The sequence below is a fragment of the Cyprinus carpio genome, chromosome B11 (assembly GCF_018340385.1).
Source record: "Cyprinus carpio isolate SPL01 chromosome B11, ASM1834038v1, whole genome shotgun sequence".
In the NCBI taxonomy this organism is placed as follows: Eukaryota; Metazoa; Chordata; class Actinopteri; order Cypriniformes; family Cyprinidae; genus Cyprinus; species Cyprinus carpio.
The window spans coordinates 6087238-6114714 of NC_056607.1; the positions used below are offsets into that span (position 1 = coordinate 6087238).

General features: G+C 36.0%; 1 protein-coding gene across 2 annotated transcripts in view; it reads left to right on the forward strand.

The window, feature by feature from the left end:
• Nucleotides 1-275: 275 nt before the first annotated feature.
• The window catches only part of LOC109056970 (calcium/calmodulin-dependent protein kinase type 1-like), a 48465-nt gene continuing 21263 nt past the window's right edge, over nucleotides 276-27477 (forward strand). Inside the window, exons 1-3 of one of the 2 annotated variants that reach the window (XM_042733674.1) lie at nucleotides 304-433; nucleotides 4426-4438; nucleotides 7995-8105. In XM_042733674.1, the coding sequence (XP_042589608.1) occupies nucleotides 4428-4438; nucleotides 7995-8105 (122 nt within the window). In that variant the 5' untranslated portion in view covers nucleotides 304-433; nucleotides 4426-4427. Of the gene's footprint in view, nucleotides 434-4425; nucleotides 4439-7994; nucleotides 8106-27477 lie in introns of both variants that reach the window. The other variant, XM_042733675.1, reaches the window with a different exon arrangement.

Here is a 27477-nt window from a genome sequence, read left to right on the forward strand (position 1 = left end):
TGAAAATTCAGCTTTGCATGAATAAGGAATATATTACATCTTAAAACAGAAAACAGCTATTTTAGATCGTAAGCACATTACACAAAGTCACCGTTGTAACTGTATTTACTTTTATATCAGCGGAAAGCGATCGAGGTAGAGAGATTTTCTTAAGCAAATTTCCCCGTCAGCACTCCCTGAGCTCTGAGGAATAAGGATATATCAGATAATGCCAGCTATAAAAGCAGATTCTAGGACAGGGATAACCACGCCCCCATTACCTGAGAGTCAGCGATCCCTTTCACCTGATTGGCGCAGAGCAGTGGAGGCGCTGTGACGTCAGGGCGCGCTGAGACTGGGTCAGCCAGAGGAAGCGGCAGTCAGATCTCCGCAAGACCAGCGCGAGCGCACCGCGTTCAGTTCACAGCCGGAGACGCGCTTCTGCGATACACAGGTACCCACATCCACCGCACTTTAACGCTGTGTTTAACACCAGATGTTGAGGACAGGCGTGCATGATTGATAACTGCTGCATGCCATGCTCTTGCACATGCAGGCTAGTCCGACAGATTAAGAGCTTACAGTCGCTCTTAGTTTGTATTAGCTGGTTGTCTCCACATAACTCTATGAGGGGTTAGTTATCTCGCTCAATCAGAGGATGTGGTCAGCCACTCCTGTAGTCTCTGAGTGCACTGAAACTTTGACAGCTGATGGCTTGATAGTATGTTATGGATGGAGATGAGAATCAATAGATATTTATTTATTACATTGTCATTATGATGCAACAATTTCTTCTTTTCAGATTTATTTAACAATATGCAAGTCGGTTGTATTAAAATCTCTGCCATATCCATATCCCCGCAGCATTTAATGATAGGCTACTTAATTGCAAAATTGACATTTTTGAACTTCCGCAACATTCTGACATCAGACTAGTGAACATTTCAACAAATTATCAGCTGTGTTTATCAGTCAGTATTTGATAGTGCCATTAACACTGATTTGATGTCGATCCATGTATGTCATTCCACGTCGGCATCTTTACTGTATTAGTGTTCATAACCGTTATTAAGACTTTGTCAGAATGTTTAATAATTCAGGCTGTATCCTCTAAAGTGGCACAGTTAATAACCATCAAACCTGACAGCAAAACCACAACACATGAGTAAAATTGCCTAGCAAAGTGATTTATTTCATTTGACACAAACATAAAAAAAAGCCTTAAAGCAGCAAAAAATGGCCTGTTTAATTGTAAAGGTCATGAGATGATAAAAAAATAAGCAAATAAATAAACAGGGATGCATAGATATAGATCTTTTTCTTCCCATTCTTTAGATTTGGAAGCTGCTAACCAATCTCAGCAGATAAATCTAAATCTTGATATACATTTTTGTTAGAAAAACTAAAGGCTCATTGCATCCAAGGCAAGCACTTCAAACTATATCAAACATATAATGTACAACTGCTTAAAAAAAATAAAAATAAAAATAAAAATGAAATGAAATGAAAATAAAATAAAACTCATGTATTAAATAAATTCAATGCACACAGACTGTAGTTTAAGTCTTTGGTTCTTTTAATTGTGATGATTTTGGCTCACATTTAACAAAAACCCACCAATTCACTAAATGAACTTCACAAGGAATGGACTGAGGCTGGGGTCAAGGCATCAAGAGCCACCACACACAGACGTGTCAAGGAATTTGGCTACAGTTGTCATATTCCTCTTGTTAAGCCACTCCTGAACCACAGACAACGTCAGAGGTGTCTTACCTGGGCTAAGGAGAAGAAGAACTGGACTGTTGCCCAGTGGCCCAAAGTCCTCTTTTCAGATGAGAGCAAGTTTTGTATTTCATTTGGAAACCAAGGTCCTAGAGTCTGGAGGAAGGGTGGAGAAGCTCATAGCCCAAGTTGCTTGAAGTCCAGTGTTAAGTTTCCACAGTCTGTGATGATTTGGGGTGCAATGTCGTCTGCTGGTGTTGGTCCATTGTGTTTTTTGAAAACCAAAGTCACTGCACCCGTTTACCAAGAAAATTTTGGAGCACTTTATGCTTCCTTCTGCTGACCAGCTATTTGAAGATGCTGATTTCATTTTCCAGCAGGATTTGGCACCTGCCCACACTGCCAAAAGCACCAAAAGTTGATTAAATGACCATGGTGTTGGTGTGCTTGACTGGCCAGCAAACTCACCAGACCTGAAGAGGAAGAGGAAAAACAAGAGACCAACAAAATGCAGATGAGCTGAAGGCCACTGTCAAAGAAACCTGGGCTTCCATACCACCTCAGCAGTGCCACAAACTGATCCCCTCCATGCCACGCCGAATTGAGGCAGTAATTAAAGCAAAAGGAGCCCCTACCAATTATTGAGTACATGTACAGTAAATCGGTCTTATGAAGTATTATAATTTGTTGAGATGTTGGGTTTTTGTTAAATGTGAGCCAAAATCATCACAATTAAAATAATCAAAGACTTTAATTACTTCAGTCTGTGTGCATTGAATTTATTTAATACACAAGTTTCACAATTTGAGTTGAATTACTGAAATAAATGAACTTTTCCAGGACATTCTAATTTATTGAGAAGCACCTATATATATATATATATATATATATATATATATATATATAAAGCTATTTTCTTTTTACAAGAAGTTGTTGAAACCACACTTCACTGTATTTGACCATAAAAGTACAAAGTCTGCTTCTAATAGACTGAAAATGCTTGATGTTTTAGTTTAATCAGAGTTATCTTATCTGAATATAGCATCTGTTTCTTTTAACCAGTCACATGTTTGCCCTTTCTCTTTCAGTCCATTATCACTTCTTTTCTGCATTTTTGTGATATTTCCTCCTCTTTGCCACAGCCAGTGTTGGCATTACCAGTTGGTGTACTAGAATAGATCAAGTCTTTATCAGTCGTTGTGGGCTGCTCTGAAAGTCAGAATGTGACTGTGATGTGCAGATAGACGCATTCATGTTAGGGCTGGTTACAAGCAGCAGTCTTCCTCTTTGCAAAGCCTCTGTTTGTGCAGTCAGTTGTGCAGTTCTGTACTAGGCTGTAGAAGGAAATAAAGTCACAGTTATCGCTGCATTCTAAGTGTTCTAAAACAATAACAAAGCGACAGCTGAACTTCCCTGTGCTTTCCCGCGGCATTCACTTCCCTTTAGAGTCACGTCGAGGGTGCTGTGCTTTGACGGAGCTATTTGCACATAAAAAAAAAAAAAATAAACAGCATTTTGTTATAACGCAAGTCATGTGCTGTAATTGAAAGCTGAACATTGTACCTGTGTGCAAATAACATGTGGATATATGGCATTTGTGTATCTGAGGGATTTTATTCATTGTTTAAGGGGACAGTATTATGGTTTTTTTGTATTTTTCTGAATCTCACTTGCTCATGCAGTGGAAGTCATGGGACCCCAATGAGTTTCATTGTATGGGCAAACCATGGTCAAATATTCTTTGAAATATCATCTTTATTTTCCTCAGGTTTTTGGATCAGCGTGAGGTTCAGTCGGATTTCATATTTGGGTGAAATAATGAAAATTTTGGCATTATTGTATTCTAGAGAATCTTTCTGTGTATTGGCACACATACTTCACGATTCCATTCACAAGCCCTTACATGTACATTTTTCATAGGGGTAATAGTTTGTAAAGCTTTAGACTGTACAGGAACTGAACCAGTTTTTAGGGAACTGGTTTTCATGACAAAATTGTTCAATCATACATTAAATAAGACATCACTAACAGTAAAAATAGAATTAAAATATTGTACATATATATACAGCAAATATTTTCTTGTTGTCTAACAAGTTATGGACATTGAACAGCGGTGAAGTTTTGAAACTGCATCAAAGGAAAACATTAAATATTGTATAATCAAAATGAAGATTGATTAAAATTGATTAATAGGTGTTGTCGACCAAGCCCTGTTTTGCAACAGATCATAGCTGCTAAGTCTATTAAGCTTCGCAAATAACAAAAAAGATCAATAAAGCACCATAAAATTAGTCCATACGGCATTTGCACCATATTGAGATGCTATGTGTGACCAACATTTGAGTTGTTATGAGCTTCCCCAATATGGGGGTATATGTTGATGTCATAGTTCTAATGATCATTGACCAATGTTGTTTTTGGAACCTTATAAACAGATAAAGCAAGTCATTATATAGCTTGTTTTTGCACATACTGAAGCGGAGGCCTTTTTAGGGTTAGAGAAGTCTCGCTTAAGTTGTATGTAAGCTCTATACTTCCTGAGTTTGAATTATGTTGTGGTTAGATAGCTCACCTTAAAAGGGGAAGTGCAGCTTGTGGTCATAAACGCCCATGACAGACTCTATTAGCACGAATAATGAATTGTTCTGAGTGTGGTGTGACGCTGTTCCGACCTTCTGAAGGTTTAGGTGTCACTCTGTATCTCTTCTGTCCTCTTCTGAGCAGCCATGGGAAACCAGTGAGTATCTCCATCGTCTGTCTGACGAATTCAACATTTTGAATGCTGCATGATGATCTAGATGGTAGCGTTGTGTATGGATGTGTCTGTTTTCAATCCTTCAAGCTTGCCTTTTGATTCTCCTTTCTATGTGGGTTAGTTCATAGCTTTTCTATAATCTATTTCTTGACCTCTACTTGGTTCCACACTAACAAGAGATGAATTGAAACCCTTTCTACCACTGGACCTGCATGCACAGTGATGCAAATACCTTTGTTATGATAAATGGTGCTTATGTATACGACTCTTAAAACTTCTTGCCTGAGATTTGGGATGCCTTTAAGTCTTTGGTGTGTGTTTAGTCTAACTCAGGGATGTGTCTGGATGCTCTGGTGGTGATTCTCAATGGGAAAATGGGTTTGTCAATAGAGAGAATTTAATGTCTCCCATCTTCTTTGCATGTGTCCATGTTAGATGTCAGCCTGGGCATCACATTTAATTCCTGCACTCTTGTCTTCAGCTGTGTGGGGTTGTCATCTGTCTGGAATGCAGAAGTTTTAAGGAAGTATACCATTTTTAAGAGAGATTTCCAGTATTACGTTTCTATAATGTTAAACCAGAAGTGTGATCGTAGCAATTATGAACCAGTTCAGATTTCAGTTATTACGGTAATGCAGCGTAGCGCTTTGAGAAATCAATATTTGTGGAGTCAGTTTAGTTGTGCTTTGACATCAAGTATTTCCTAATACACTACATCCTGCGGTCTAGTGAGAAGTCTGATGTTACACATTAAAAAAAGTGTTTAGTCTGTGTGGCTTTACATCCTAGTGAATCTGTATTAACACAGCTAACTAAAATACAGCCTACAATGGAAGTCAAAAGAATTTGAGGCTTTTGAAAAAAAATCATTTAAACCAATTATTATTATTATAATTTTTTTTTTGGTGTAACCGTCAAATAAACATTTTTTCTCCACACATCTTAATCATTATTATTGTTGTAAATTTTATTGAGTTGGTTTGTACCATATGACAGTTTACAACCTAAACTTGTAATTTCATAAAAAGGTCAAATTATCTAATCTTTTAAGAGACTTATTAATCATGAAGTCATAATGGGTCCTCTCTTTAATATAATTTCACACTTTTATTTCCTGCGTGTTTTTGCACACTGTTTGCGTCACATTGCTTTGTTGGTCGCACCACATTTTGCAATAATTTCATTATTTTAATGAGGCTTTTTCTTCATTATAACATCAAGGATAGGATCACTCTGACATATTTGACTTTATCAAAATTTGTATTCAGAAATGAAAACCGTGCATCATAGAAGAAGTGTGTTCATTGTATGTATGAATAGCATCTTTAATGTTAGGGATGCACGATAAATGTCGCACAATATTTAATGTGCATCTCGTCAGTAAAGCCGGTTCTGTAATCAGCGGTAAATCTTAACACGTGCGTGCTTTCACGGGGAGCAGCATTTACTACACAGGGCCGTTGTTCACTGACAAGCTGCGCAAAACCACAATCATATTTTGCACGTTTTATGCAGCTTGTCAGTGAACAACGGTTACTGTTGCCAATATTTATCGTGCATCCCAATTTAATGTATATATTTGCATAAAATAATAGGACGAGATACAAATGAGCTTTGTATAAACTAAAGGTCTGATCTATTTTCTGTCAAATTACAGCATGCCACAGTTGCTGTCGTTAGAGTTTAACTTACGAATTTGCAAACTTTCTTTAATGTATGCCAAGTTCAACTATGACTTCAATTTTTGGTGCTAGCAACCTTTAAATGCTCAGATGTCTTATCAGTGTAACATGGTCGTGACATTACCCAATATTGCACAACTTCTGTTTTAGGAAAGAGGAAATGTACTGCCTCCGATTAAGAAACAATTAGCAGAGGTTTACCGGAGAGACAGCCCTCCCTAAATGCACATATTTAAACAGTTTAGAGTGTTTACCCAAACTGTTCGCCTAAACCAAGCGAGATCCCACCGCAGCTGCTCTATTAGCTTGCCATTTGGATCCAGACGCACTGTGGATCACCGGGTTCCTATGGAAACATTGTCATCACAAAGAAAGAATACTGTAGACTACCAACTGTGTTTAAGTTAGAATAGACTAAGCCAAAAATAGCACAGAAGACCATTGTGATTGACATTACGTGAAATGGTTTGGCATGAGTTGACAAATTTTAGCACGAAGAATATAGACAAAACAGACAGAACAAACCCCCACCCAACAAGTCGTGAGTCTCTCCTGAAAGCGATTGCTGAAGATTGCAGAACTGCGTGAATGTTATTTCGGTATTGATCTTAGGATATCCCCACAGCTGTGTGGAGTGAAAGTAACATTCACAGCTCCCGAGCTGTTTGGTGACTCGTGAATCGTGCTGTTGGAAATCAAATGGCAAAACACTATTTCAAGATTTACAAAGTCACACAATTTAGGTTTTGTTTTGAAAGCCATGTGATGTTTCGGTAACACTTTATTTGAAGGTTTCCCATTTTACATGCACTAATATAATAACAATTGATTATGCATAATTACATGCAAGTAACCCTGATTATGAGATTGACTGAAGATTTAAATGTCTGTGTTTAGTTTTTAATACAGTTTACAAAATGGACTGATATTTAATGCTGATTGGTCAATATTAGCCATTCAGTATTGCATATATTATTACAGCTGAACATTTTGCTGGGTGTCACACAATCACACAGAATGTTTTTTTCTCTCTCTCTGTAAAAACAACTTTAAAAAAAAGAGACATTTAAAAAAAAAAGGTCTCTAAACTTTGCACTTTTTTTTTCATTCAACGACTCTGTGTCTTGCGTTTTTAGCACAAAAAAGTTTTCTGTGTGAATGGCCCCTAACAGTGCCCTTTAGCCATTTTTGTCCAGGTGGAAGCGTTGATCAGGTATAGAACAGGTAAGTAGCAGGTGAATTAGTTTTTCTTAGTGTCTTCAATTAAGACATAAAATCATTTGTTTCCACCAAGAATGAAACCTTTTCTTTGTATGTACATTACAAACAAACAACCTATAAAAGATAAAACCATGTGGAAACACAAGTGTTGGAAGATTCTATAAGTAGCTGTGGCTGACAGAGCTCAGTTTACACTCTCATGTCTCACTGAAGACTAAGCTAAATAAAACAGGCCTGGGTTATAGGTTATGGGTTATGTGTAGTTGTCAACACTTGTTTTGAAATACTCAAGAAAAAACAGACAGATGGGGAGCACTTGCTTTGACATGATGGTGTCTTAATACTGATCAGTTTACTCATAGTGAAAGTTCTTAATGCTTAAAAGACACATCATGTGTCTTAAGGTGACACTTGTAGGCTAAATGATACTGCAGTCATGTAAACCTGAATATTTCCTCATGGTGAGGTCAAAATCCAAGCGAATTGCCCTACAGGTCAAAGTTTTTAAAAATTCAGCTGAAGCCGAGTTAGTTTCTGGGAAATTTCATGTCACAAAATGTAAGATTTGGCCTGAAAAATCTTTAGGATTGTGTTGCATAGCATATTAATTGAATGGTTTCCTCTTCTTCTCTCAGTTTATCCAACACTGACCGTAGCAAAATGCCATTGGGAGAGGATGGACACTCTTGGAAAAAGAAAACATCAAACATCAAGGACATCTATGACTTTAAAGAGGTTTTGGGAACGTAAGTATAAGAACATTTTACTTCCAGCTCAGCATCTACAAAGCTACCGCTGATGTTTAAATTTGAGCTGATGGTGGTTGTTTCTTCCTGACATTAATCAACTTGTCTGAATTGAATTATGAGGCCTTTTTTTGTGTTGACCTATGCGGACATGGCACTTCTTTTTTGTTCCAAGTACACGATCATAACATAACAGAAATCAAGTTTTCATTGGACTTTTAATAGGGAACATTCAGTATTTAGTACTCAGCCCACTGTGCGAATCAGATTACATTAGGAAATTATCCAATCATAACAGAGCTCATTTACGAATAGAGGTCTTAACGTATAAGTAGCAAATACATTAGGAAATTATGCAATCATAGAGTATATTTTTGGTGCAAGAAGCCTAACATTACTTAAGAGCGAATAGAGGTCTTAACGTATAAGTAGCAAAAGCAAAAAAATTAAAAATTTGAGATGTAGTAAGAAAATTCCCACAACTGCTCATATGATGCTGTCATTCTGATATGAAACTGTCCAGGCCATTTTACATAAAGTGCTTATTAATACAGAGAAGTTTTCTTAGTTATCCATTCTTCTGGTTCAGATCCCACTTATTGTTTTGTATCTTTAGCTATTTTTTTTAAATGATTCGTTTAGCAAAACTTCATCCTGCACATTTGGTCCTAACTTCTAAATAAAAGCAATATTATTAACTACTCATTGACACATGAACTACAGTCAATAATTATAATCTTTCGAAGTGCACGACATTAAGTACACATACAATTTGTTTGTCCATTTTGTGTTGGATTTAATGAAATGAATCATGGTTTAGTGAGCAAAGAACCAGTGAATGAGACTAATCCCGAGTTCTTTTAACTTTTTGATACTTTAAAAAGGACTGGCTCACATGAGAGCTTTGTTCAGACTACACATTGCGATGTCTCATTGTCTGTTTTTTGTTTGCGTTTCATTTTATTAATTCAAACTGCATGCCATTTTAATTCTGGCACTGTAGATTCAGTAGGGGTTCAACACTTCTCAAAAAACACTGTCAGAGTATTTTTTTTGTTGTTGTTTTTTTCGGAACCAGTTCTGAACAGGAACCAGTGCTTAATTCCAAACCCTAGTCATTCATTAAACACTTCCACATGCTTTACTCAAAGCCGGTTCATAGACTGTGGGGCATTGTAAAGACTGATTTTTAGTGTGTGCTTAGTTTTCGGGCGTGCAAGTTGCCCCTTAACCTCTTCTCATACGGTGACAGGAGTGGGAATATTCTGGGCCCGTATCCCAAGCCTGGATTCAGTGCATACAGCAATGTTAACGGAATCTTCTGTGAGCTCATGTCTGCAGTGAGAGTAACACAGAGAAGGGGAAATTATGCTTTCATTTATTTAACTTGGTCTAGATTCTATGCTGTTGGTTTAATGAGAACACAGAAAGAAAGACAAGTCGCAGAATCCCAGAACAAATGGAAAAGTCTTAATCCCAACAAGATTTTCTTTCTCAAGTCTCAAGATATCAATATTAGCCAAACGCTGTTCTTAAGGTCAGCTTTGTATGTTGTCCAGGCTTGTTTGGAGATAGATCAACAGCTCTACATCGTTCAACTGCGAGTTCACTGTGGGTTGGTTGTCTTGGCAACAAGAGGAGACACTTTCCATATGGACTATAACTGTTGCTATGGAAACAAAGTTTTTATTTTCTATTAATAATCTGGTGGGTAAATGTGATAAGCATCAAGAGCCTCGATGTTCAGTCTAGTGGAAAAGATTTTTGGGGTATTTTGTCCAGTCGTGATGGTCTGCTGAATTTTCAGGCTTCCTCTGTGTGACTTTGTGTTGCAGTGGATGCTCACCGCTTTGAGGCACAGTGTGCAGCTCCTCATTAAATCCAGGACTAAACAAACTCTTTAAATAGCCAGTCTCATAAAATCTAACTCATAAACTGGAGAATAAATCAATATAATGTCAAACTGTTAATGTGCTTCACTAAAACTGCTGTTGAGTAAGTGTGAGGCTCAGGAAATGTAAATTGATGCAAAAACCAAAACCATTTCCTTTGGCGTGAAGTCATAAAAGCCAACTTAGGACCGTCTGTAGAACATTTTGGACCAGCAATAAACCAAAGTTGTGGTTAAGCTGGATTTATGAACATGGGCCATCTAGAAACACGCTAAAATGCTCTAAAACACAGACAGCATCATCTTAAGATTAATCTTCAGGATCAGTAAGCTGCTCTATTATTCATTCATCGTTTTCATTGAGATATTTTTTGAAAGTTCTGCAGTAGCAGAATATGGATGCAGTAATACAGTAAAATGTTTACCGTAATTTCATGCATTTCACACTTTTTAACTTTTGTTGAAGCAGTTTCACAGTAGGTTCTCCTTTTTTTTTTTTTTTTTTTTTCAGCAGACCATAAAACAAACAGAAACTCCCATGGCCCATTTGCATCAAAAATGATAACAAGTATAACTATAATTATATTAATGTCCACACCAATGGACGATAATGTTTTGTTTACTTCAAGCTCGTGCTACAGTCATGATGTCATTTGTTTTAAATGGATAGTGTGCAAATCTGATTGTTTTTATCGCTCATTCCAACAATATCATTACTCTGCACAGTTATCATTATAGTTGTGATGTAGATGTCACTATATTCTCATAAAATTTTATAGGTGTAGTTATCGTCATTGGTGTTAACAGCCCTTTGTACTGAAGGAGGAACCTGAGCCAAAAGTCATAGATATTAGTTGTGTCAGTAAGCAGTCACCCAAAACACATTAGCAGCTGAAAGCACTAAGAGCTAGTCCTGATGTCTTTGTGGTGGATTCTCCACATCTCTTATATTTGAGGACTTGATTCCAAACTCTTCTGTGGCTCTGCGCCTTGGATGTTTGTCTGTAAAGCATGTGGTTTTATATGCTTACGCTATCATACAGTACATTACAGATATGTTTCAGTATGTTATGGATATATTACAGTATTCCTGGTGTATTTGGATTCTCGTGAAAGCGCTGTTTGCTGATGGCTCTGTTTGTATCCAAGAGCAACAGACTTGTGTATTTAGCTTTTGGGCGGATGCTGTTTGTTCCATTCTGTTTTAACAGTCGTTGATGTACTCCGCTCTGAAAACTGTCATGCTTCTTCACCCCCACCCAGTCCCTCATGCCCCCGCACTCATGTAGTTATTCTATAAACTCAGTTTATCAACACCATAATGACTTCCTTGAGTAAATGTTTGACTAAGTGACTCCTGTGGACACTCTTTAAGATTAAACAGACTGTTTTTTGAGGACATCAAGAGGGTTGTGTAATCTTCGGTAAGTACACATAATTGCGATGCTTATCAAACGTACACTAGACTTAAATTCTTGTATATATGTGGTTTTCAGAGTTTCTGAATACAGTTTTTCCAACTGTAACACACATTCTTTTCTTTTTAGTGTGCTTATATTGCGCGAGTTCAACTCATAACCTATACATTTTAAAGATCATTTGCAACTGTCAGCTGTAAGTAATAGACTTACAATTTAAATAGACTTAAAAAAAAAATAGACAAAGTGGAGTGCATTTAAAATATTTAAATTATCCCACTTATACCATGGAAATTAGCCAGCACTGACAAGTTAAAGTTGGGTTAATGTTATGTTTTGCCTGTTACTGAGCACATTTATTTCAATGAATGAATTATGACTTTTTAATAAATGGGATAGTTTACCCAAAAATTATGTCATTAATGTCGTTCCAAACCTGTAAGATCTAATTCATCTTCAGAACACAAATTAAGATATTTTTGATGGAATCTGAGAGCTCTCTTATCCTTCATAGACAGCAACGCAACTGTGATGTTCCCAAGTCCAGAACCGTAGAAAGGACATCGGTAAAACAGTCCTTATGACATCAGTGGCTCAACTTCAGTTTTGCGAAGCTACGTAAATACTCTTTTTGAGCACAAATTAAGATTTATACATCATCTGAAAGCTGAATAAATAAGCTTTCCATTGATGTATGGTTTGTTAGGATAGGACAGTATTTGGTTGAGATACAGTTATTTGAAAATCTGGAATCTGAGGGTGCAAAAAAATCTAAATATTGAGAAAATCACCTTTAAAATTGTCCAAATGAATTCTTAGCTATGCATATTATTGATTAGAATTGAAGTTGTGATATATTTATGGTAGGAAATTTACAAAGTATCTTCATGGAACATGATCTTTACTTAATATCCTAAAGATTTTAGGCATAAAAGAAAAATCAATAATTTTGACCCATATAATGTATTGTTGGCTATTTCTACAAATATACCCGTGCTACTTATGACTGGTTTTGTGGTCCAGGGTCACATATAGAGATCCAGTATCTAAGCTGTTTCATTAATAAAATAAAACTCCAGGCAGCATTGACAACAAGTTTCTGTACCTCTGAATGGTTCTGTGTATGGCCAGCGCAGTGTCTCTCTCTCTCTCTCTCTCTCTCTCTCTCTCTGTGTGTGAGTCAATGAAAGCAGCATATTAATATAGAATGGTGATTAAACTGACTTGGAATTAACTCTGCATTAAATGGTTTTAATGCATACCTGCCAGCCAATCAGAATCCAGCATTCAGACAGACCATGGTATAATAATAAAGTAATAATGACAATACTTATGTGTTATGTGATACTCAACCTATAGAAAGACAGCAGTGTGCACTTGTTATGGTTACATCCTTAGGTCAACATGACTGTATTTGCAAGCATCTATATTACGCCATAATACTAATATAATGAATATACTAATATAACAGATTCTTCTATTTTTTTGTTTTGTTTTTTTGTTTACTGAAGCATCGTTTTAATTCCTCTTTATTTAATAAAGTGAGAAATAATGACAGTACTTATGTGTTTTCTGTTATAGACTCTATTGAAAAACAGCAGTGTTCTGTTGCTATGGTTATGTCACAAGGTAAATGTGACTTTAGTTCGCAAGTGTCTATATATTACACTAATATCCCAATATAACAGATTCTTATTTTTATTTAAAATTTTTTGTTTACTGAAGCATCATTTGAAACATTGTTTTAAAGCTCTCTTTATGTAATATGTAGAATAATATATTTTTATTATTTATAGTCCTATTTTCAACATGAAAAGCTTTTTCAACCCATTTTGTTTTTGTAATGAAATATATTTCCAAGCTAAGCACGAGAAAAAAACAAAAACAAAATAATAATAATAATATTATAATTATAATTTAAAAAAGTTGTTTCAGAGGTGGAGCAAGTTTTGTGCCTGGTTTCAATAGTAAATGGGGTCAATTTTTATTTCACTCATATTATAGTGTTTAGTGTCCGTGGGTATATTTTGGTCTTTCTTCTGCTTGGTATCTGGTCTGAAGGTCATTTCCTGTTCTGATCATGTAGTGAACATGCATCCACACTGTAACAAACACTTATGGGACAAGTGTAACAAAAGAGCTTGAATCGATTGTATTTCCTGGGTATGTTTTAATGTCGCTGTTACCATGAAAGCCTTCCAGTAATCTAAAAAACCTAAAAGATTTTAAAACCTTAAATAAAGATTTAACATCGATGTTATAAAGTAGGTGGAATTGGGGTGGTGGGGGGGTCTGTGACTGAAGCAGTTTTCCGTTAACTAAGAGAGTGCCGCTGGCCAGTAGCCAGAGCTATTTTTAGTTAATAAGGTAGAGTAGGGTTGGCAGTTTTTGTACAGTTAATCAAAATATTGTGCACAGCATTTTTATGTAAGTATGTTGTGCAGGATAGATATTTATACAATGCTCTAAAATAGAATTGGTTGTGGGAGCAAATAAGCAATAAACTACATTATTACATTTACGTTTTATGTAGTTGATAATTTTCTGAACCCTAGAAATGGTTTTTGACAATAGAACGTGTCTAATATATTAGGTACACGAGCGTTTGGGGGGGGGGTCTGTAAGATTTGCTTAGATAATTTAAAATAAGTCTCACGAAGGCTGCCTTTAAAACTGTAATATTATGAAATATTATTATAATTTAAAATAGATGTTTTCTATTTGAATTAATGTCATTTAAAATGTTATTTATTCCTGTTATGGCAAAGCTGAATTTACAGCATTATTACACCAGTCTTCAGTGTCACAAGATCCTTCAGAAATCATTCTAATATGTCGATTTAATACAAATGAAAAAAATTACTTTATATATTATATTATATAATATTATATTATATTATATTATATTAATTATTATAGCAGTTGAAATGGCTGTGTTTCTTAATATATATATATATATATTAGTGGTGGGCCGTTATCGGCGTTAACGTGCTGCGTTAATGTGAGACTCTTATCGGGCGATAAAAAAAAAATATCGCTGTTAATCTATTCTCAAAGTTAGGTGTGGAGCTGGGTCTATACTACGCAAACTATGATGACTTTCACCGTGATAGTTTAGCGCGGATGTATACCTAGACGAATTGCACTGTAGGGGGCGACAACGAGTCTTCGAACCTGTGTGTATGCCTACTGTGAAATTACCAAGCTTCCCAAAAAACACCTCGATAAGACTCATGCCTGTTTCACACATACTCCGTCTGCAGTGTGTATGCAGTCCCTGTGTGTGTGGTGCAGAAGCAGCACGGACTCATTGTGCTTTCACACAGGACGCGTTTGCAGTCCCGCTACTGATCCGCGGCTGTTTAGTCCACAAACACAACATTTTTTCATTATTCTATATTTCAAACCAAAAAATAAAAAAAAAAAAAAAAAAAAAAAAATCTTGTGACTCTTATCACAGAACAGTAACAATGTTTCATAATCATAGACATTAGTTTAAACTTAATTAATATAAACAACATATTATTCATGCATTTGACTTCTAGGTTTGTATAATAAGCTGCTCAAGCAAGCGGCAAAACATTTAAAAATAACAATTAGCCTACTTTTCTTGTTGGGATATCGCAAATATTTAAAATTAAAGCACCACTGACAGAAACAGTCGACTCTCCTTTCTGGAGTCTTTAAGTGCTTTTTGCATTTAAATCTTTATTACAAGCAATCGCACGGTTCTTAATGAACTTTGTTTTTCTGCTTCCATAAAAGTGCGTAGGTCTATATCATGTTGCCTCGTTTATCTAAAGGTGCTCTTTTTCTTGTTTTAAACCTAGCCAAAACCCATGTGTTGCGTGTGAAACACACTAGGCTTTAATTAGTAGGCTATACATTTATTATGAAATTACTGCATTTCCGTGTCAATCCATGTTAATTTTTACCGCGAACAATGAGCTGTCATTTTAATTCAGCGCATGCAGCACAGCAAAAATAGACTCGGTACACTGCTGCAGACGCACCGCTCCTGGAACGCACTGACGGACCACAACCGCGTGAACGCTGGAATCCGTTAACATGGGTGCGTAAAAAAAAAAATGCTACGCATACGCACTGCAGACGGAGTATGTGTGAAACAGGCGTAAGGTTGTTTGCAACTTGTGCAATGCGGAATTAGTTTACTGTAGGAGTTCTTCCAGTCTCAAGTACCACCTAAACGCAAAGCATCCCTTAGCTAATGCAGAAGATGCCGGGCCAAGCAATGTAGCGCAGGGGAAGAGTCGTCGTCAAACTACTATGTTTGAGTGCAGCACAGCTCTATCAGTACTAATAAGTACATTTTATTGAACATAATTTGAATGCCTTCGGCAGAATTCAAATGAGCCATTTTAATCTAGATTAATTCCAAGATTACAGTGAGTTTAATCTAGATTAAAAAAATTAATCTATGCCCACCACTAATATATATATATATATATAATATAATATATACTAATATAGACTAATATATATATATATATATATATATATTTTTTTTTTTTTTTTTTTTCTTCTTCTTCTTCTTTGGTGAAATTCAGTATCCTTTGATAGACAGAGCATTCAAAACAACAGGGTACATCTTTTGTAGCAATTTAACATTTATTACTGACACCCACAATCTAATTTTTGAACTCTTTTGAATAATAAGATTTTTTTTGAATAACTTTTGAATAAGATTTTTTTTTTCACCCGCTTTATTGTTAAAATAGGCTGCAACTGTAAGTCTTGTGACTTAGAAAATCTAATATTCATATCATGCTGTGTTTTTATGTTAACCTAATGTATTTCACTTTATTAGTGTGTTTTTTTAATTTTTTTTCTGGCATGTCATTCTGTTCCACAACAGATCACATGCCCAACCTTATTTAGTGGCACTGCGAGAACTTTGCCTCTTCCCAGCATGCTTTGCAGGGCTGGCCGTGTGTGGGAGGTTTGCAAGCACTGGAATAATCTAAAATCAATAGAGAGTATGGATCACCTCTGCCCGCTGCTGCTGTTGCTGCTGACCCTGTGCTCTCATACTTTCATTTCAGTGATTGATAGACGGTGAGAGAGCAGGACAGCCGAATTTCTGTCAGGTCAGCATAATTGTGTCAGACCTGCTTAGCTTTATGTGCCTTAAGACAAACAAGTCTGCATTTGTGGTTTCTCAAGAAGACGTATAGCCCTGTTTCCAATAACATGACTCACACTCGTTCTCCCAGCCCTAAAAAGTCACTCCGGGGCACAGCAGGAGGTGGTCTACAGCACACAGTGAAGTGTCAGATGTCTTACAGACGTGAACAGAGGTCCATTCAGCTGCTGTCCCATGTCAGAAATCCCTAATCATTCAATCAAAGAGTTGAGTAAATATTATATATTTAAATGTACTAACTACTTTAATTTTGATCGTTGTTGCTAGCGCCATTCTCTACAGTTTGAGCTACAGATATTGTAGTATTATGTAATATTATTTAGTATTTTAATAATAATTTCTATTTTGACTTAGGTTCAATTCACTTTTTAATTTTAGTTTAGTGTTGTATTTATTTTTAAATTTTAGTATTTTAATAGTTTTTTCGTTTGTTTGTTTGTTTTGCCTGCTTAAATAACATGATGTTTACTACATCAGACAAGGAAAAGTCAATTTTAGGCTTTTTCATACTTTTAAGTCCTCTAAAAAACGGAACACCGGTAGAACATGTAGACCATTGTAATTTTTATATTATTACATACTTCTATAGTTTTTATTAATATTTTGATTTAGTTTCATGTTTTCACTTTTCACTTTAAATGTACTTTAAATTTGAGTAATTTTGTTGTGCTTTTGTCATTTGTATATATAGTTTTATTTTAAATTTATTTCCTTTTTAATTTTAGCATAGTAAGTCCTTCAGTTTATTTCATTTCAGGTAGTTGCCAACACAACTGATCTTGTCGTCACTCAAGTTTTTCATCTAATAATTATATTTTATTTCATTTCAGCTTTTTTTCAGTTTTAGTTAATATTGACAACTAATCTGGTATAATGTTATAACTGTACACTAAACTTCTATGATTTCTATGTTGTCATAAAAGTATCTGATCACTCAACAGGCTGCATGATTTGAGGTACCATTCATGTCTGTAGTACAGACGGTGTGGGATGAGCTTAGTGTTTTGTGTTTGTTCAAATCCATGAGCAGTAGTACAAATGAAGCTTGCCTTGGCTTTGTTTTGCTGTGTAACATTATCCTGTTTAACAGAAGAATGTTTCAGCACTTGGATATCCAGTTTTGATGCACCGTTTCCTCCAGGTACTTGATTTGATTATGAAGAAGAACCCATAATCCCTCAGAATAGACACTGAGCTGAACCAAATCACTGCTGAGTTGCCATAGCGATGTAATGGTTTCTCTTTCATTGATGTGAAGCACACTAGGGCATGTTGAATTTCCATTTGCTGCTTATTAGCGGATGCAGTCACAGGCTCTTGTGAGTGTTAGTTTAACCCACAGCAAGATGGACATGGTGTGTCATCCAAAGTGTTGTTGGAGCAGTTTGGGTGGTAGCGCAAATATTTAAAGTGAAAACCACATGATTGGTATTAACCGCAGTTCGACGTTGTTGTAGATGTTTGTTTTTCTCTGTAAAGAAAGAAAAATTAAGTCACTTTGTGCATTGCATATATTTAATCAGCATTAAACACTCTGTTAAAGGGCTGGGCGATACGGCGATAAATATTATATTTTATATTATATATGTATTTTTTTCTATATCATATGTTATCAATATTTATCACAATATTCATTTACCATTAATGGGGAAGGAAATGCTTTCAGGATGCTTGTAAGACCTTGAGAATGAATGTAAACATATCTTGTTTGTTCACAATTAAATAGGAAAATTATGAGTCTCTTCCAAACACACATACGCCCTGAACTTATAAATGCACTTCACGAGTCCAAAATCCAATTTTATATATATATATATATATATATATATATATATATATATATATATATATATATATATATACATGTATGTATGTATGTATGTATATTTTTTATATATATATATATGTATATGTATGTACTATGTGCTATTCATTCATACACATGCAGAGCAAGCAATCTTATTATTATTATTAATATATATTATTTTTTAAAACAGGTTGTACTGCTTGGTTTTAATTATTTGTTATGTGCTAGGAGAGGTGTGAGCAGTAACCGAAAGTGTGTGTGTGTGTGTGTGTGTTGGGGGGTGGGGGGGGTTGAGGGCAGGTGTCTCTACCAGGCTGGTAAACACCATGAGGTGTCCCTGTGCATTTATTATTCAATCACCAATCCTTGTGCACACACGCATTTGCACGCATATACACCCACAAACACACAAACACAGTCTCAGTGGCATTGCCACAGTTTTCCATCCGTTCACACACACGAGTGAGTGTGTCACGAGGCACTCGAGGAGTGTCTTCTGCAGCGATTATGCCAGGAATGAAAGGTTAATCTCCTGATTGCTGTCGCTCGTTTCTCCATATCCCCCCTGGCCCACTAATCTGCTTCATCAATCATTGCATCATCAGCCCCTCCCCCATTTCCTGTATCAGGTGTGCCCATCTTGCACAAGCAGATGCATTCATGAAGGTGAGGAGGTGCTCATCAAGTCAGACTTTCACAGGAAAAATGTGAAATATTTCCTGTGTACTGTTGTATCAGCCATTCCCAACCCACCCACTACTCTTATCTTTAGAGGCTCTAATTTAAGAGCAGTATGTATTAAATGCATTATGTGATATGTCATACATACAAAAATATTATATGCAGTGATACAGCAGAATGATTTCTTTTTTTTTTTACTGAAACCCCAAAAACAAAATTATAGTTTTCATTTAGCTGAAAAACTAAAAATAAAGTGTATTTTATAATCAGTAAATGAATTACGTTTATTTAGTAATTAACAGTCAAATAATTAAAAATAACAGAATGAGTAAAAATATAATGAATATCTTATATAGTGCATATATTTAGCAAAATGCTTCTTTCTGGAGTCTTTTTTATGTGTATATTGTAAGCCCCCCAATTGTAAGTTGCTTTGGATAAAAGTGTCTGCAAAATGACTAAATGTAATATTGATTGATTTTCCTGAGGCAAATGTGATGTTATGTGATTTATTTTTTTGTTAGCTGTTCTATTGAAGTCTTTCTGCAGATGAAACACTGATTGAGAAATTACATGAAACTGATACATTTGTCTTGGTGTAAACAGGCCTTAAAGGGATAGTTCACCCAAAATTGAAAATTTGATGTTTATCTGATTACCCCCAGGGCATCCAAGATGCAGGTGACTTTGTTTCTTCAGTAGAACACAAATTATGATTTTTAACTCCAGCCGTATAATGCATGGCAATGGTAACAAAATCTATGAGAGTATGAGAGTAAAATGAAAAGAAAATTCAAAGTGAAATCCTGATGCTCATGATGATACATTGATGTGTAAAGACATAAAACGATCAGTCTGTGCAAGAAACTGAACAGTATTTATATCGTTTTTTTAACCTCTGATTCATGCAATGTCCGAACTGCGAATTCACAGCAGCAGGCGCCTGAGGCATCTTCTTCTTCTTGCATTATGGTGGATCGCAGACTTAAGTGCATTAACGCCACCTATCTCTCAAATGGACCATTTACACTCTATCTGCAATCTCAATTAGGAGTGTCAATGGCCCACTGGGGGTACCTGGGGGTAAGCGGATAAACATAAAATTTTCATTTAAGGTTGAACTATCCCTTTAAACCTGTGACTTGCCCACCTAGACAAGATTGTAAGTCAACAGATGTGCTTCCAATGTGAAAGCTATTTCAAAAGTTAGCAGGTAGCTTTAAAGATACTTCATTTTGTCCAGAATTGAAGGTAGAATAACATGTATCTTTTACAGAAAAAAATAAAATAAAAATCCATGCTGAACTTGAAATTTATCCACAGTGACATACAAGTTAAGTGTTACAGTTCTTTCAAGGAAGCTGATGAAGATGAAGATAATCCACAAAATGTCTTTAATTACAATCAACATGAATACAGGGACAGAAATAACTTTGGGTAGCAGAAACACATGTAACACAAAACAATAACTGACAGTAATCTGAACAGAAAGGAGACTTTAAATAGGGCAGCTGACGAGGGGCAAACAGGTGATGGGAGTTAACTAATAATGACTAACGAGCAAATTAACTTAAGCGCTAAACTGAACAGGAACAAAACCATATAAGGAAAAACAGGAACAGGCAGACATAACAGAAAAAGACAACACTAAAGTTCATACTCCTAACATTAGGTGAAATGTTACAAATGTACTCAAATTTTATCCAGAACCGTTTAGTGTTAATGAAAAAAAATATTGAACTTTGACTATCACCCAATTTGTGTGTATGTGAATACAGATATGTTCATTATTGGGTTGTTAGCTTAGCAATATGCTAATGTCAAAATCAATAGCGATTTGGGTGTCTTGTGCATAACACATTTGTGTGGCATGTAAAGATGCAGCGTAGTGTTCAGCAAATCAGTTTGGGACTATTCACACAAAATGTGTTTTCACACGGAAGTTACAGCTAAACAACTTTTTACTTTAGCACCACATTTTTAAAACACCATGTCACGTCTGAGGTGCTGCAAAAGACACAAAATACAAGTGCAGCTCTCAAAACACGTCCATCTAGAATGTTTACACAGAAAGACAATAAAAAGCAGCGTAGTGCAATGCAAAAATGCTTGAAAGGCAACTGCCGCTGTAGACAGCTAGCAAGGCAGTTTGCTAGTTTTTGAAACAGAGCTGATAAATGTTGCTGTTGGTATACACAGGTCATATTGACTTTATTTTGAGTTGGAAAGTTATTAAACATTTGTGCTATATATAATTTAAAGGGATAGTTCACCCAAAAGTTAAAATTTGATGTTTATCTGCTTACCCCCAGGGCATCCAAGTTGTAGGTGACTTTGTTTCTTCAGCAGAACACAAACCAAGATTTTTAACTTAAACTGTTGCAGTCTATCACTCTTATAATGTAAGTGGATGGGCAGTTAGCATCTTGGATGCCCTGGGGGTAAGCAGATAAACATCAAATTTTCATTTAAGGGTGAAATGTCCCTTTAAGTCTTGTTTTTTTTTTTTTCTTCAACAATTGATCTTGCGAAAAACTTGAACACAAATGAAATTACTTCCTTTCATCTGACCATTATATATACACTTCATAAAAGGCCATGTGGAAGTGAACATCCGTGAAGAGCCCATACAAATAGTGTTCTCTTTATACAAATAACATTTAAAATTCACTTTTATTGTCTCACCTCTTTTTTTTCTGTTTGTCTTGTCTAGTCATTACAGATATTGTCTGTTCATGTTTAATGGTAGTGTCTGCAGGATAACCTCTGGGCTCGGGCAACAGCCAGGTGTGAGGTCACGACTCCTGCTTTGGAAACAGAAATATCCAGAGGGATCAATCAGTGCTGCTGTTTGTGCATGTTTGTGTGCGACCCTGATCAACTGCATTAGTGCTCAGCCACTATTAGACATCTGTGAATCACATCATCTGTGTGCCAGAAACATTCAGCAACACTAGCAAAATGACCAAAGGGAATAGGACAGATGCATATAGTGAATAACAGTAAAGATAATTGCTTTATTGTTCTTTTGGATTTCCAGACTACTGTCCTTTAGTTTAAAGTTTTCATAGAGTTTAGGATTGAGACAAACACACTTACTTACTGGTCATCTGCTTTGAAGTTCTCATAACCGCTCTATGCTTAATGGATAGTGTGTGTGTGCTGCATTGTGTGCATTTGTGCATATAAAGTGAACAGTATATATATAAAGATAAAAGATAAAAAATGTTACAATAATAATAATGTTGCCTTGACAACTAGGTCTAGCTGATATGAAATAAGCTAAAATACTTAAATGACTAAAACTGAAATAAAAATAAAGATCGAAATATATGTACTAAATATAACAAAAGCATGTAACAAAATTACAACAAATTTAAAACTAAGATTAAAACTGAAATATCAAAATTAAAGCTCATTCAAAATAGTAACAAATACTATAATAGGATATAAAAATAAGAAAATGTAACATTTAATTAAACATTATTTAATTAACATTATTTTTAGGAAATATAAATAGCTGTTGCTATAAATAAAAATTGATAATTATTTTGCAATTGGGACAGTGATCATAATATGATAAAGAAAAACTAGTATTTATATTGAAAACCTTTTATTTATTTCTAGGAAATATAAAATTGGTCATTCTTTTGTGGATTATATTGGCCACCATGAGTGTAGCTATCATAATTGGGAATGTTAAAATATTGATTGTTTATCAGTTAACATGGTTAGGAATCAGATCAATGCTTATGAGTGTCTGACTGTAGCATGCTTATGCAGGACGTCCCTACGTCACCGTACTGTAAATAACTGGTTCACCCAGAATCAGCCAGCCTTGTCCCAATCCAGATTATAATCTAAAAATGTAAAATAAGAAGTGCTATTCTCAGATAAGCTGATCTCACACTCACTCTGGAGTTAGCCATTAAGTTGAACTGAACTAAGCAGAGATTTATGGCATCCGTCCAGAAACGCTGGGCCATCTGACTTGATTCACACGATTCAGTCTCAGTCTGGCCTCCAGCACAAAAGCTGCACCTGCTGTTTGTTTATTTTGGGGAATGTTACATAAGGAAATCAGCACAAGTGACGGTTCTGTGTCGAGTCTGTGGGACCTGCGCTGAACTGAATTTAGGCTGAGCACTGCCTCGGGAAGCAAGATGTCATGTGGAGTCGGTCTCTTGAGAGATGAATTATTAAATTGTTTGTGGTATCTAATTAGATTGGATTAATAGTTTTATAAAAAAAAATATCATGCCTCCATGAAATTTGTTTGCCTCAGTGCTCTAATTTAATGTGAAGAAATCTTTAATATTGTACTGGTCACTCTTTTCCATGCAATTAGAACAAAAAATTAGCTTTAAGCTTCCAAAATGGCACAGAGGCATCATAAATGTAATATAAAAGTAGCCATTTGATAACATTATGTAATGAGCCAAATCTTTTCAAAGAATCGGTTGATCCAGTTCACCAAAGAGGTTTTAATGATTGGTTTATGATTTTAACTAATAAAGTTTGGACTACAACTATAGGTTATTAAACTATTTCTTATTTAAGAGAAGTCCCTCTCTTGTGAGAATCATGTAACATGGACTGGAAGTTGCTCTCCCCCCTGCACTGCGCCTGACCTCTTGTTTCCTCTCAGGGAAACTGCAATTTCTCCTGAAGCCAAACGAAAGCCATAGCAAAAACCCAACAGTCTGTTGTTAATGGAACATGAGAAAGAAAGAGAGAGAAATAGACAGTATATTAATGGGAAAGAGTGCTTAATGGAGGGAAAGAGAAGATAAATGAAAGAGAATGTGAGAGTATTATAGACATTCTCCCAAAGATGTCAATGACTGTTCCAAATAGTAGGCAGAAACATTATTCAGTTGAAGAGTGCATTGTCATAAGATCAGTGAAAAATGAATCAAAGATGATTTTAGAAAATAAATGTGCTTTTTTTTATCATAACTGACATAATTAAAGTTCATGTTTTGGAGTCCATTTCTGCCCCCAGCGACCCTTTCTCTGTCCTCTGTGTCATTCAGGAAGTATAATCAGGAAGCCACAACAGACAGGCCTGTGTTGTAATCGAGTCCACATCCCCAGGCTCCATCAGATGGCCGTCCTCTTGTGTCTCTGACCAGAGAGGAATGTGCTGCTTTGCTGTCTAACATTCTACAATCCCCAGCTTTGAACTGTTGTGCTTTCTGAGGGCAAGAAGCACTATTACTATTAAAGGGGTCAAATGACGTTGCTAAAAAAGAACATTATTTTGTGTATTTGGTGTAATGCAATCTGTTAATGCGGTTTAAGATTAAAAAACATTATTTTCCACATAATGTACATTACTGTTGCTCCTCTATGCCTTGCCTTTCTGAAACACATCGATGTTTAACCTTTTTTCAGAACTCATGGTTCTGAAAAGCAAGGTGTACACTGATTGGCCAGCTATCCAGTGCATTGTGATTGGTTGAATACCTCAAGTGTGTGACGGAAATGTTACGCCCCTTAATATACTTTGATGCCCTGTGTCCCGGGTGCGACAAGACAAAAACAACAAAACCCATTATAAATGAGGCATTTGTAGCATCCAGTGGGGACATAATTACTGATTATAATGACTTATACTGTCTTTTTACATGCTGCTTAAACATAATGTCTGCATTTGTGATTGGAGAAACGACAAACAACAAACAACAAGCACTACTCTACACTGCTCAAAACTTGCGTTTGAATCATCAGTGGCAAATTCTTTAAATATAAAAAACGTACTTACAGGCTGTGAGTCAGAAGTGCCAGACTGTCCTTGCAAAGTTGGAACTGAGGAACGGGTGTGGGCTGAGTGAGTGGCGGCCGGTGGGCTTGAGAACAACAATACTACAATGAGAACCAAAGTTACGCCTCCTTTCTTTGTGTGAACAATTGGGTGGTGTTATGCAAATCTTCCCACATTGTGACATAGATATGTGGGGGCGTGTGTAAACAAGGCATTTAAGGAGGGCGTGGATGAGTCTTAACTTTTATGAAGAATATCTCTTTGGATTTGAGACTTTAGTCTTCGCAACTTTACAGATCTTCTTTATGCACCAAGTAATGCAGTTTATGCAGCTTGTAACACTCCAAACACTCCAAAGAGGAAGGAAAAATTAAAATTGCATCATATGACCCCTTTAATCATACTTATGGGCTCTTTAGACTTGGGCCAGTAAGCAATAACCTAGCAAACTTCTAGAGCACCCTACAACCAATACCCATGCTTAAAAAGGAATAATACAATTTTGTGTTACACTTTATTTTAAGGTGTCTGTGTTACAGTATAATTACACTTAAGTAATGATAGCAATTATAAGTAACTACATATTTTCTATAGGTTAAGGTTTGGTTTAGGGTTAGTTACTTGCAATTATGCGTAATGTTATTACTATAGTAAGTACATGTAACATAACTATTTCACTTTAAAACACAATGGGCCTCATTTACGAAGTGAATGTACAACAGAAATATTGAATGTATTAATATGGACACAAGCGGTGGCTACGATCTAATCTCACGTCAGGTCTTACTATTTGAGTTAGCCTGAACTTGCATGTGGCATAGTAAATCTGGTGGAGAACTGTATAATGACAACATTTTATAGATTATTTTCCTGACCGACAACCAAAGATCATTAGTCGATCATTAACCAGTAAGATTAGAATGTTGTATTTTTCAAGGCTTTAGTTTTATATACGCAAATAGCAGCATAAACAACAAACCTGCAGTGCTTCTGTGAATGGAGAAAAGCAAAAATTAAGTATATGTGTATATAAATATTCTACTTTTCTGTTTCCTATCATATGAAATTATTGTATCCATAGTTACTGCACTGTTATGTATACATTTTACTCAGTTGCAAAACAAGTAACATTTTTAGTATGTAACATCTGTGCAAATATTTTTAGCTAGATAACACTTTTTTTTTTTTCACTTCATGAAGACTTCCTGTTTCAGTTCTATATGTGCAATAGTTTGTGTGTGTTAGTGTGCACTAGTGTTACAACAGAGCAACTGATCCCAGGTGTTGAACCATATTGAGTTTGATGAGGTCACAGCACTGCACATTACATGACTAAAACAAACACGTTTGACATAAGCAGGGTCTGCTGTTTTACACTCGTCACATCAATGTCTGTGCGCCATCATGTTCAGTTGGGTGTCAGCACTAGTGTGGCATGCTTTAAATGAGCAAGTGTATGTGTCTCCGCATGCTCAGCGTTGGCAGTTTAGCCTGCAGCCTTCTCCCATCCTCTCTCCTGTCATGTGCACACACACACGCATGCAGGCTTAACTGTGTATCATATCAGTGTTTGTCCTCCATGGCTATGCTGAGCTGTCTTGGAAAAGTCTGCCTGACCGGATCTGTGCTGCTTAGGTGCAATAATCACATCCTGTTTAATAATGAGTTTACTCTTAATCTTCATTTCATTCTCAAATATTGAACAGACTGAGTGGTTTGCTGATGATATCAGAGCTTTTAGGCCTGATCACGGATCTTCTCGTCTTGTGACTGTGTGGATCTTTGTGTGTAATGGTAAAGAGACAACTGAAACAACTGAAGATATATCAACACTCAGTAAATTATTGTTCACCTGAAACTAGGGGTGTTCAGTATTGACATAATGTTATTTTCTGTTTTTTTGTTGATAACGATAATTAGACAATATTTTGCTAAGCGTGTTTTTGTGCTGGTGCCTTGGCTGGTTGTTGACAGGTGACTTCTGAAGCTTACGTTAATTTCCAGTGGCAGTTTAACCTTTAATTAAGGGGATTCTTTTCTTTTTTTATTAGATGTGTACATCATCTTTTATGCCACATTCTCACATTTAAAGGTGCTGTATGTATGATTGACACTGAGTGGTTGAACACGGTATTGCAGTCCAAATTCAAAATATTGGAGAGGTTTTTTTTCACCAAACCCCTCCTCCTCAGACTTGAAGCACACATGGGTTGCCAGATTGATGACACCAAAAGGAACGACTGCATTTGACAATGAATGAAATGAAATATGCTGTGTTTTCCGCAAACTGGCAACCCGGGGTGCCGAAATACAATTTGGTAAACTGGCAGGGGGCGGGATTCACAAACCAAAACAGAGACCGACATTCCGGCCCTGAACACACATTTTCAAAGGAGAATAACTGACTGTAGCATTGTTTTTCAGATAAACAAGTATGGGAACTTAGTATGTTTCTTAAATATCTGCAAACATATTATGGTATTTTTATGCTTTAGTAGAGTCAAAAACTAAAATACAGCACCTTTAATCAGTAAATGCAACTAGAATAATACTACACTATCAGTATCAACAAAATCCATTTTTGCATCTGATGTGATATTTAGATCCAACAGTTTTAGGACTTCTGGGTGTGAACCTGCCTATA